The sequence below is a fragment of the Pteropus vampyrus genome, unplaced genomic scaffold, assembly GCF_000151845.1.
Source record: "Pteropus vampyrus isolate Shadow unplaced genomic scaffold, Pvam_2.0 Scaffold45, whole genome shotgun sequence".
Taxonomy (NCBI): Eukaryota; Metazoa; Chordata; class Mammalia; order Chiroptera; family Pteropodidae; genus Pteropus; species Pteropus vampyrus.
Window position 1 is genome coordinate 5,246,558 of NW_011888826.1, and position 13,701 is coordinate 5,260,258.

At 37.7% G+C, this 13,701-nt stretch overlaps 1 protein-coding gene across 5 annotated transcripts in view; it reads right to left on the reverse strand.

The window, feature by feature from the left end:
• Positions 1–13,701, reverse strand: part of NSMAF (neutral sphingomyelinase activation associated factor) — a 63,176-nt gene that overhangs the window by 48,811 nt on the left and 664 nt on the right. For 3 of the 5 annotated variants that reach the window (XM_011359185.2, XM_023530061.1, XM_023530062.1), the window contains exon 1: positions 8,822–8,871. The exons of 1 other annotated variant lie outside the window; for it this stretch is intronic. In XM_011359185.2, coding sequence (XP_011357487.2) covers positions 8,822–8,856 — 35 coding nt within the window. In that variant the 5' untranslated portion in view covers positions 8,857–8,871. Of the gene's footprint in view, positions 1–8,821; positions 8,872–13,388; positions 13,579–13,701 lie in introns of those variants that run through there. One more of the 5 variants, XM_023530064.1, reaches the window with a different exon arrangement.

The window sequence follows — 13,701 nt, forward strand, 5'->3', positions numbered from 1 at the left end:
CCAAATAAACTTGAAGCTTTCCCACCCACGGAGCTTTGATCTTCTGTTTCCCTGACTGACACACTAGGCTTTTCCCAGCTTCCCACCCCACCCCACACAACATCGCCCCACCCCAACCTTCCCACCCAATGTCCAGTCTCACGGTTAGTTGAGTTTATCTTTCTGCTCTCACAAAATCAATCTAATGCTTTAGATACAATGGGTGTTTAAAAAATAGGTAAATTGAATTACAAGGGATTGAAATATAGTTATTTTTAAAGTTTTAGGTGCTTTACACTTTTAAAACCAAGATAGAGTAAGAAGAAAACGTGTTAATTTAGTTGTATGACAAAGAAATGCAAACTAGTGTTTTGTTTGTTTTGTGGTAAGGATCAGGAAATGGCAGCTAGAGTTACTAGGAAAAGCTTTCATGAAAAGTGTGAGACTTGAGATGGGTCTTGAGGTTCTGGCGGAAGACATTTAGATTAAATATGGCAGATTACATATATGTTTATTTGCGCTCCCTCTGGAAATATCACTAAATTGTGAACAAAAGTATTTTTTAAATGGTAAAACCCACAGACCAAACAACATTGAAGAAACAGAAAAGCACATGAGAGATAACAACAACTTTGTAAGAAATGGAGAGCAAATCAGAGGAGTCCACAATGACCTGAAACCAGAATAGCAGGTGCCTCCAGAGAAGGTACCAATGAAGAGAAAACCAACTCAAATTACAGGACTTCCCAAGAGTTAGAATGGCAGCTATCAGGTCCTACGAAGGCAAGGAGGAAGCAGGAAGGGATGGTTGAAAGCCTGAATGAGGTAGTGGCCTAGATTCCTCCCCTGATTGTTATCCCTACCTCATTCTGGCACATGGTTTGCTATACAAAAGTTGAGCAAGAGGCTCCACAATAGATATCAAGCACAGGGGAGAGCAGGGCCATGGAGCGAAAAGAGGATGATTAAGCAAAAAGCAGGGAGACATATTCCACTCTCAGCAGCAGTCTGGTGGGTTATTTTTAGAAAAAACTAAATAGCCCTAGAGAAAAGACCTATGGTCACTAGGGTTTGAGAGAGCCAGGTCTCTACAACATAACCCCATAGAGAAACCCGACAGAAAAGGCCTGCCCACAGTGACACAGCATTGTGTACTTCACACTTAAACATGGACGGACCACCCAAGGTCACCAGCCTCTAACGTGTAAGAACTAGACCAAAATGAGGTGAACACGACTCGGAGAACTTGAGCCAATGCAGAGGACAGAGGAAAAGATTAAAAGACTATAATTAATATCCTTACAAAGAAATTATATCCATGAAACAAGAAGATATTGCTCATTAAAAAAAAAAAAAACTGAACCAAAATGAAAAGAACTTATAAAATAAAAATGAGAGGAGGAACCAGCTTTACCATCCTAACAAGAAACTTTGATTGGCCTGTTCTACATTTTAAAATTCATGAACAAGAACTGATCATAGGCTAAACTGCCAGAGCTCAATATAAAATACTCACTATTAATTCTTATTCTGAATTTCAGTACAATCGCAAGAGTTAGGATTGCTAGGAACAGTCCTTTCATACATCACATAATTTCTAGGAAGGTATAAATCAGAGATACACTTAATAACTACCTTGCCTGTTACTTTTAGTTTGCATCTTAATAAAACGAAACCCTTTGTTTGGACTGGAGCTAAGGAACCCTTTCTTCTTCCTCTTGATCTCCCATTCCACCCCTTAGAGAGAGGATAAAATAAAATCAGTATGCTTCAATAAGACAGTGGCATAATTTTATTGTTATAAAAGCCCAAGGAGACTTCACAGATGATGAGCTCTTCCATATAATTATTAAAATATAATCCTATCCTTAATATTGTTAAAATGTTCATACTACCCAAATCAATCTACAGATTCAATGCAATCCCTTATCAAAATCTCAATGGCATTTATTGCAGAAATAGAAAAAAAAAAAAATCCTAAAACTCATATGGAATCTAATAGCCAAAACAATTGAGAAGGAAAAACAAAGCTGGAAGCCTCACAGTTCCTGATTTCAAAATATATTGCAAAGTTAGTTTCAAAACAAAAGTGGTACCGACATAAAGACAGACATACAGACCAATGGAACAGAATAAAAAGCTCAGAAATAAACCCTCACACATATGGTCAAATGATCTTCAACTAAGGGTTCCAAGGCCACATAATGGGGGAAAGGACAGTCTCTTCAACAAATGGTGTTGGGAAAACTGGATATCCACATGCAAAAGAATGAAAGTGAACCCTTACTACACACCATATCCAAAAATTAACCCAAATAGATTAAAGACCTAAATATAAGACCTGAAATTACAAAACTCCTAGAAGAAAACATAGGGGGAAACTTCATGACATTGGATTTGGCAATGATTCCTTGAATATGACACCAAAAGCACAGGCAACAAAAGCAAAAATAGATGAAAGTGACTACATCAAACTTAAAAAACTTCTGTGCATCAAAAAAAAAAAAAAATCAAAATAAACAAGAAACAATCAACAGAGTGAGATGGCAACATACGGAACTGGAGAAAAATATCTGCAAACCATGTATCTGATAAGGAGTTAGTACCCAGAGTACATACAGAACTCCTACAACTCAACACCACAACAAAAATCAACCCAATTAAAAAATGGGCAAAGGGTTTGAGTAGACAACTTCTCCAAAGAAGATATATAAACGGCCAAACGTGTATTAAAAGATGCTCAATATCACTAATCATCAAGAAAATGCAAATCAAAACCACAATGAGATATCACCTCATCCACTATTTAAAAAAACAAACGGAAAACAGCCAATGTTAATGAGGATATGGAGGAACTGGAACCCTTGCACACTGTTGGTGGGATTGTAAAATGACGGAGCTGCTACGGAAAACAGTATAGAAGTTCCTCAAAAAATTAAAGATATGATCCACCCAGTCCAATTCTGGGTTTACACCCAAAAAGAAATGAAAACAGGATCTCAAAGATATATTTGCATATCCATGCTCGCTGCAGCATTATCCACAATAGCCAAGATGTGGAAGCAACCTAAATGTCTACAGACAGATGAATGAATAAAGAAAATGTGGTTGGTATATACATACAATGGGCTATTACTCGGCCTTAAAAAAGAAGCAAATCCGGTCGTATGCTACAACATGGATGAATCTGGAGAGTACATACTAGGTGAAATAAGCCAGTCACAAAGACAAATACTACATGATTCCACTTATGTGAAATATTTAAAGTAGTCAGACTCTTATTAAGAGAATACAGAATGGTGGAGAAAGAGGGGAGTTGTTCAGTGGGCACAGAGTTTCAGTTCTGCAAGATAAAAGAATTGTAGAGATCTGTGGCATAACAGTCCTGTACTATACACTTAAAAATGGATCATTGTATTAGCTATATAAATCTCTAACCAATGTACTGTATACTTGAAACTAATAAAAAAATTTAAAAAGGGTAAATCTTATATGTTTTTACCACAATAAAAATATAATTATGTCAACTATTATAGAACTAGAATCATTATTTTGGTAAATGAATTATATACTCCCTAATTTATCAATACCCATATTTTGTATTTATAATGGGTCCAGAATATTCTGCTATTCAATCATTTCTCTAGGTTGCAGATGTAAAACAGGCTTTACTGTGTTGAGGAGGATGCAATATGGGCTCAATGGGAGACCGCCAGGATGCCTTAGATGTGTGCACAGGCGTAGGAAAGGGCATGACGTCATGTGCTTGCCATACCTGCTCTGAATACCCCAACATGATCCTTGGATTGAGCTAGAGTGTAGTGCTCCCACCATATAGAAAGTTGGTTTACCTCAACTGGGAATTTTTGTAAGCTTAAAATGCCCTCTGAAACAAGGAGGACATTAAGAAAAATGTGGAACAGATACAGTCTTGTGACTCACCATTAGAAACATTCCCCCAGTCATACTTATGACAACCTCTGAAAAGTCATTCGGACAAATATAATTCCACCTAACTACACTAACGTTAATTTCTCCTTTCTCAATTTGCTATTAACGCATTAAAAAAACAAATCTTATTCTTTGTCAAAGTCCAGATGAACTAACTCAAGTGCATTTCCCTAATCAACCAGTCAGAACTCTGTCAAAAGAGATTAGATTAGAATAACATGACTTCCTAGTAAATTTGTGCTGGAGACTGGTGACGACTTCCTCTTCTAGTGGTTTATAAATAATGTGTCTGATCTAGAACTAGCATTAAATATACTTATGCACATATGTTCTTTCTGCACCTTTCAAATTTCCTAGGTCACCGAGATAATTCTGTAGTTCCAAACTCGAAACCTCCAAGGAGCTTATGCCAGGAGACATAAGCACATGGGTGCCCTTTGCATCTTCACCCATCTTATAAAAGTTTATCTGTCACTTCCAGTCTGATGGTCAGTATCATTAACAGAGTACAAAATAAAAGCTACTTTCTCTGTTATAAATCAATTTTACACTATCAGGCTGGGCCCTAGGTAGCAGCCTAAACACAACTTTAGGAGGCTTAAAATTTTTTTAAATTTGTAGCATTTTTTTAAAACACCACTCAATTGGGGCTTTAAGTTTCTTGATGCAGATCGTGTAGGGTTGTGACATCCATTTAATTGGTCTTTGGTTGTCGCCCTTCTTGCTTTCTAAATATATTTTTTTAAATTATAAGCTCAGAAGAACATTACCGACCGATAATGTTCTACGTTTACTTGCTTGTCTGATTTTCTCTAACTCTTCACCAAAGACCATTGGATTAGATGTTCTGAATTATATTTTTGACAGTTTTATAACCATGAAGATTTTCACTTCTTTAAAACAACTTTTTCTCTTCTCTTTCTCCTAGATTCAAACTGGCTGTAGGCTCACCTGCTTCTTTTCTTTCCTTATCCTTCTGCATACTGCACGACCACTCCCTTAATCATTAAGCCCTTATGTCAGCATCAAACAGTCTTAGGAACAAAGTCTCAAGTCTGCTGACCACAGAAGCAGAATTTCATTAAACTAAAAATAACACCACACCCATGAAGGCCAGAAAGACCCTACCAGCATCCCCTTGAAATCAGAAAGAACTACAACGCGACTGACATCAGAACCTGATGAAATGATCAGCTGCCTCCTACCTCAGCCCTGACCAATCAATAGAGCCCATGATCCCAACTTCCTTAGCTATTAAAGAGTTTTTCCTAAAAAACCTATCCCCCAGAGGCCATCAAGGGAGCCAGGTCTTTGAGCACTAGCTCGCCTATGTCTCAGGGCTTGGTGCCATTTCCTTAAATAAACCTCTATTTTCTTCATTGCAAACTCCTGTCTGTGTTTCTTTTGGCTTTGACACGAGCAGGCAAAATGGACCCCCTGAGTTCAGTGTCACAAACTTCCTGGGTCAATATCCTTTCCGTAATATTTTCCTCCTTGAATTCAATATCTGCCTTTCAACAAGTGAAAAAATCTAAATTCTATAAATGACAGAATCGTTCTTAATCTCCCTGGGCTTCAACAATAAATAACTTGATATGACTGCTTTTTCTGAAGGGTTTCTCTCTGTCATTGCTACTTGGTTAGTTAATTTCTCTTTAATATTCAGAATTTTGTAAACTTCTCAAATTCTCTGCCTTAAGATAAATTAAAACTTCAGAAAGGAAGTCAAGAAACTGTAGTTATCTTACTGAGCACTAAGAAAGGTCTCCTGTCATTTTCTATATTGCCACTTCCTATTTTCAATCTACATCAGGTACACATCTGCCATTTTTTTCTGCCCATTTAGGTGGCTAGTAACAAATGAATGTAATTACGTTATCTCTGTTCCTCTTTCCAATAAGTTTTCTGGGGTTTTCCCCACTCTGGTTCATGGATTACCCAGCAGTTGTATATCTTGACATTCAGAGCCCACTGTCTCAAGTCCTAACAGCTCTTCCCTTTCGAGTAGGCCTGTAGCTTTTCGGTCCTAGATTCCAATCCTGAGTTCCATCCTAATGAGCCTCAGTGACACCGAAAATACACATTAATCCTCTTTTGTAATAAAATTCTATTCATTTTATTATCCGCATTCTACACATCTGCATAGAGACATCTGAGTTACTGTTATTTCTAGTCCCTGAACCAATGGTTTTCTCATTTAATTACCGGCCCCGCCTCCCCTGGAGTAGCATTTCATCTTCTGCCTGCTGTCCTCCAAGAGGACAAAGAAGTTAGCAGGCCGTGGCCAACTCTCTGAGGAGTGTAACCAATTTCACTATTTCATCCGGCCTTTTGATCCCGCCCCTTGGGAGCAAATTTAAAGCTCTATCACTGGGCCAGACTCTAGGAAGTTATATTCTCCTCCGACTGTGTGAGATGCAATTACTTCCTGGCCAAGAGGGTTCAGGTATCAAAATCCCTTTCATTGACACCATCCATAAAGCCAGTGCTTCTATTTCCAAGTCTCAACTACCTATGAGAAGAAAGAGCGAAAATATCACCTATGTTCTCAAAGTCTTTTAATTTCCTCATCAAGGTCATAACCCTGTGATGGATGCTTTCATGAGGCTCCTTCATATTATCAAGATAAATATGGAAGTATAATGAAACCAAAACAAATAAACAAAGAATTTAAGATAAATGCTTAATTACTGTTATTTAAAACAGTGCTTCTCAAACTTTAAAGTGTGTACAATCAGCAGGAGATCTTGTTAAAATGCAGATTCTGATGTAGTAGCTCTGGGGCAGAGCCTGAGATTCTGCATTTTCTAGCAAGTTCCCAGGTAATGCTCCTGCTGCTGGCCTAGTGATCACACTTAGAGTCACAAGGTTCTAATATTAACATAAGCCAGGCTTCCATTTCTGAATCATTCTAAATTTCAGAGATGCCATTAAAATAAGAACTGGCCTAGTATTTAAAACAGGTGGAAAAGGGCTTGACTTGGATCAGAAACATTTGTCTTAGCTTTAGTTCTGCCATGAGTTGGCTGTGAGCTTTTGTTAAATCATTTTACTTACTTAGACCTCAACCATAAAACTAAGAGGAGGGACATGGAGATTAGATGACCTCAAAAGTCTCTTCTTAAACCAGTGGGTTTACAGATTTATTAAGTAAACCTGGGCTTAAAGAATTAGCAGGAATTCCTTCCCAGGCATTTTAGTAAGATTAGATATCTAGAAAACAATCTCAGTACAAATCTTCTAAAATTGCTGGATAAAATACTAAAAAATGTTTCCAGTGCTTGGCTGAGGTGATGAAAAAGGAAGAGAGAAACGAAGAAGTTAGCAGGCCTTGGCCAACTCTGAGTAGTAGAGGCCTGGATTGATTTGGGCCCTGTGCCTCGGGGGGCTAGCTATGGGAGAGAGAAGGATTTAGAAAAAGCTACTAGGATCCCGGATGGTAACACCGTGAGACTGGAAATAAAAAGTCTTTAGGCTCCAGAGAGAGATGGTAGGACCTTGGCTCTGGGCTGGGGGAAAAAAAGTCTGCCTTGAGAATGTGAAACCACAAGCCTGCCTTGACACACGTTTACAGCAGCTAGAATTCATACTACTGGTTTAGCCCAATAAACCTCCAGAGAAACCAATGTGGCCTGGCAGAAATAAATACAAACACTTTCAGAAAACAGACATTCTAAACCCAGACATCGAAGAATCCCCGAGGATAAATGTCCAAGAAACAAGAGGCTACAATCAAAAATCATAAAACAGTGGGGAGGAGGGAGGTAGACGGGGTAAAGAGGTTCAAAGATGTGGTGAGAGAAAGAAACCTAACTACGAGAGGGGAGCACACAGTGTAAACATGTGTGTGCCTGACTGTTAAAGTGCACAGCTGAAACTTATTGGATTTCGTTAACCAATGTCACCATAAAAAAAATAAATTAATTTAAAAAAATCATAAAACAAGCGAAGAAGTAAAATTACTGAATGAGGATCAGTGGTGCAAGCAACACACTACTCAATCAAACCTGTAAAGGCTACAGATAATTTATTTCTGTATCTGAATATTATATTACAATAGGTATGTTTAAAGAAATACAAGGACATCAAAAGTATAACAAAAGAACAGACTTTTATCCGAAATGACCAAGCAGTTATAAATGATCCAAATAGAACTAGAAATTTAAAAGTACCATAACTGAAGTCAAAATTTAAACTAATGGAATAGACAGAAAATTAGGCAACTAGAGAGGAAAACAGTAAATTATAAGACAGATTTAAATAATCCACAACACAGCACAAAAAATAAAGATAAATATTAGAGTCGTTATGAGACACAAAAGAATGAGAAAAAGCAATATTCCAAGAGCTAAAGGCTTGGCTCCAAATTTTTCAAAACTGTTTCGGTTTCAGGGGCCTCAATCGGGATAGATGAATAGAAAGAAATCTCTATATAGACAAACAGCAAAACTCTACAAAGCAGAGATCTAAAAGCAGCCAGAGAAAAGACAAGTTGCTTACAGAGAACAATTAGGATCAAATGGGTTTGTTGCAGGCTGGTCTCCCAGAATAGAAGGTGGCCTCCTGCAAGGCTGTAGCTACATAGAAAGCTGCTATGGTCTTGTGTTAAATGAAACAGTCCTGGTTAACAACAAGGCTAGGACTCCAGTGCCTTAATCATGCCACAGGAAGTATTGGTGGTTCCCATCCACATCACACAAACTCAAGTACAAGGCTTAGACAGGCTCCAATCAAGCTAGGGAAGGGGTGAGGCGAGCTCACAGCCACAAATGCTGAGCTGGACATGACAAGCCAAGGTTCCATCACAGTGTCCACTCCACAAGTTCCGAGTTTCTTCTGGAGTCTGAAGCCTGACCCCGTGGCTAAGTGCTGCGGCAGCGGCATGGCACACCTGTTACTAATGTTTTCTCTGCTGAGTTTCCCCATTGAATGCTGCTCCAGCAAGCCTGGTGTGTATTCCCTGGTGCATATTCCCTGGCCATCTGCCTTTCTTTGCAGTCTTCAAAAAGCTGGGAGAATTATACATCTGGCAAAACTGATTTTCAAAACAAGGACAACATAAGGACATGTCCAGACAGATGAAAACAAACATAGTTTACTACTATCAGACAATCATCGCAGGAACTTATAAAGGATATTCTTCAGGAAAGAGAAAATAATTCTAAAGGGAAGATACGATATGCAAGAAGGAATGCTGAACCAAATATGAATGTACAACGATACGAGCATTAGCTAGACAATTATACATTATTAGCGATTCCACCTTCCACAGTTTCAGTTACCCATAGTAAACTGCAGTCAAAAAATATTAAAAGAAAAACTCCAGAAATAAACAATTCATAAATTTTAAATTGTGGCACTGTTCTGAGGGGCTAATAAAATCTCTTGCCCTCCTGTTCTGTCCCACTCAAGACGTGACTCATCCCTTCGTCCAGCATCCTTGCACGGCACATGCTCCTCACCTTTTAGTCATTTAGTGGCTGTCTTTTTTTCACATCAGCTGTTGTGGTATCGCAGTGCTTGTGTTCAAGGAACTCTTGTTTTGCTTAATAATGGCCCCACAGTGCAAGAGTAATGATGCTGGCAATTCGGATATGCCAAAGTATATGCTTATATAGGAAAAAACAGGGTTCAGTACTACCTGTAGTTGCAGGCATTCACTGGGGGTCTTCAATGTATTCCTGTGGATAACGGGTGACTACTGTAATGTTTAATTTATAGGTTTAAAATACAGATGGAAAATTCTGGGCAATAACAGACTATAATTTAGGAGTTAACTATTCCAAGGGCCTTATATTACCAGGAAGGAGGGTAAGGAGAATGATTAGCTTCAGACCTTAAGTTAAATGTAAGTGTCAAAAGTTCAAGGGTAAGCACTAGAAAAACAGAAGCAAAAATGAAAGGAACCAGGGGGTCTTAATTAATTCAAACAAAGGGAAAAAAATAAGATAAAATTAAAAAACAAAATGAAAAAGTAAAAATGCATCCAAATATACCTATAATAATAAATATAAAAGAACAAATTATGAAGATAAAAATTATCAGAATGTATTATTCAAAAGTCCAATTACAAGCTATTTAGAAGAAATATTTCTAAAACCTAAGGATACAAAAGTTAAAATAATTAAAAATTATATATAATGTAAACAATCAAAAGAAGCCTGATATAGATATATTAATATCAGACAAAATAGAAAATATCATTACTAGAAGAGGTCATTACATATTGATGAAGGATTCAATTTACTGAGAAGATATCAATTCTAAACCTACATAGAGACTTAATAACACACCCTGAAAATATGTGTCGCAAAAATTGATGGAAATACAAGGCAAAATTCGCACCATAAAGTATTTCTCAGTAATTGACAAATCAATCAGAAAAAAAATCATTAAGAAATTAGAAGATCTAAACACAATTAACAAGCTTAATGTAATTTATCTTCTTTCGACCCACCGGTATTCCTGACTAAGTGCTGATTCTGCAGTCTACCTCCATTTTCAGCACTGGGCATACCTCTTAGAGATATTAAAAAATAGGATGATTAGTCATAGAAATCAAAGATTAAACAAGAGTATAAAAAATCACTTTTCCCTGTAACAAGTATTTTTAGCATACTGAATACAAAGTCAATTGATAAGCATATTAAGTAAAAGATATTTAGTATCAGCCAAGAAATTTAATATCGGCATAACCATGAGAATTATACACATGGAATGTCTGAAGCAAAGCCAAAGTCTAAGAAATGACTGTGAAACTATTAATGTGATATGTGTATCCAATATAGAATACACAATCAGTAATTTTTTTTTCAATTACAGTTGATAGACATATTATATAGTTTCAAGTGTACGACTTAGTGATTAGAAATTTATATAACTACGAAGTGACATGATTACTAATGTTTTATCCTGGAATGGCAGTTTGTGTTTATGATATTGTGGAGAGAAAAATGTGACTCTTCCCCCAGTAAGAACACGCTATTTAAATTTCTACATCATCCAAGAAAAAAACAGTTATAGTCTCACCATGCTACTCCTAGATGTGAAAATAAAAATCATTTAACAATTATCCTATCTTAAAACAGAAATATCTTAAATAGCAGTTTGTATAATATCCTCATCTGCTAACCCGCCATACACAGCTGCCATTTCCAACAATTCTAAAGGAAGATATGTGAATTATCTTAAAATTTTTTCTACTTATCTTCATTAATACCTGCATAGGACATTAAAAAAAAAAAAAACAGTAAAATCAATATGGTCCTGCCGTCTAAATCTTAACTAGGATACTAGAATACTTAACTTAAATGACCAAGTATCTCTTTATTTTCTAATGCTGAAAATTACCAAAGTATTTCTTTATAAACATCACCAATAAATGGTACCACTATAGAGATGTTCAAACCAGAAAACTCAGAATATGATTGTTGTGTTTAGCAAATAAAAATAGACGATGCTTAAATTTGAATTTCTGATAATTATAAAATTTTTCAGTAATAAGTAGGTACCGAATAGAACATGGGACACACTAACATTAAAAGATTGTTCATCTGAAATTCAAATTTAACTGGCATCTTGTATTTTATCTGACAACTCTAGCTGGGATTCTTCCTCCACTATCTCCTGCATGCAATCTACCACACTAACACCTGTCAATGGTACCTCCTAAAAACATTCAAAATCCACCCACTTTTCTCCATTTCTTCTGCTGCCATCTTGATCTAAACCACCAATACAAGAATCTCCCAACCAGGCTCTCTGCTTCTACTTTTATAAAAATATCACTTATTCTAAATGCAGTAGCATCAACTTAACACGAAGAGAAATAAATGCTAACTTCAAGTTTCTCCTTTTCTAGGGTCATTATTTGGTAGCAGTAGAAATCTAAAATCTCTAAAGCAGCATGAGGGGCCAATGAACTCACAATTCTAAAGAGACAAGGCCTTTCATGCATAACCTGTGAGATAGTCCCAAGGAAAGTAATAGTTCTCTTGGGTATGAAGGAGCCAATGACCTATATATATCAATCATTTTGCTTACTGGTGTTTACTGCCACAAAGGGACAGAGCCAGAAAAAAAAATCTGTGCAAAACTGGTAAATTTAGGACCCAATAAAGTTGGTTTAAAATATTCTCGTCTTTCAGAATGAATTCTAAGAGACTGCTTGATTTTAGCCCACATTTGATTTAGACAGATTCCTGTCATTCGAATTGATATTCTATGGACACCATCCTGGTTTGAGTAGGCCCATCAGCCCCAAGTTGTAAAGCATAGGCAGAGAACATTATTGAATTTGGGCAGTCAGCAAGTAGGATTCAAATAAATATAAAACACGTGGCACCAACTTTTTCAGATTACTGCTGCTCAGGAACAGTTGCTGCTTCCTAAGGAATGAATAAATGGTTTGGTTGTGAGAGCTCATTATCTCCCAGTACTGCCAGCCTGTCATGTCTGATCAATAGATACCAACAAAACAGATTATACATAGAAATGTAAGTGCAGACTTGTGTGACACTGCAGAGCGGTACAAGTTAACCAAACTCAACACAAATTACTGCCATCAAAATAACGGGAAGATCTAAAGAAAACAGATTTTCCTGTTTATCAGTGAGGCAATGGAATTGTTACAAGTGACTCAGATCATTATGGCAATTCAAGTGTTTCAAAGTTCTCATGGAAATTTGAACATTCGTCTATTTAACACAGAATACCACCATGTTTTAATGTTGTTGGTATAGAACAAAGAAACTCTACTCAGTTCTTCCCACATGAACCGAGCATTACAAATGAAGTCAAAAGAGCCTGAGTTACTTTATTTATGGTCCAGTTATTATTTAATAAACAAGCCTTTCTGAGGATAAAACTTAATCACAATGCCAAAACCATTCTTGGAAGTCATATCCAAAATAGTTTTTTGGTATATTTTATCTCCTCCTCTACAGTAGGGAAACATTTCAGATTATGGATATCCTGGCAAGGCCAACCTTAGAGCTATCAGAAAGAGACATGACCGTTTGGATGAAACTGGGGTAGTCAACACCTGTAAAACAAGTGTGGATGCTGCCAGATCACACAAACCTTAAAGTCTACACTTGTATTTCCGTGTATAGTAGGTTTGGTTGGTGTCCACTGATTACACATCAAAGTGACAGGTTAGCAGCCCTGCGACATGACTAGCTCCCAAAACCAAAATAAAATCTGTAAAAATAATTCATTCTCAGTTCCTTCTGGCACCCGAGACCCCAGACTCGGGGATTAGAAGTTGTTTTGGTCACCAGAACTGCACTGGAAAGTATACTTAGGGCAGAAGTGAGTTTTCTTATAGATTTCCCTTGGAGCCTGAGGATCATAAATCCTGAAAGGGCACTGCCCTGAGACCATCTTAGCTCCTTCTCCTGGGTCCGTAAGTCCCTCACCAGGATGCCGGTGCTTTCCAAGCCTTCGATTACACTTACAATAAGGTCCACTGCTTGGTAGAAAACGTTTGGGGAGACGTCGCCTTTTTTCAGAACAAGGCCTTTTTTGTGGCCCTCCTCCCGGCCCAGGAGGGCCTCTGCTTTATGTCTGAAGAAGTTGGCAGGAAAAAAAGGCGCGGTGATGTGAAGCATCGAGATCTATCGCCCCCACTCCCGGGTGCTGGCGAGGTGGTCGCCGGCCCGCGTCTGGCCTGGGTGCGACAATCCCACGGCGCCGGACCCGGTGCTCCGACCCAACGCCGGTTGCCGGGGAGTGCGGAGGGGGCGGCGGCGGGGCGATGAGGCGAGAATG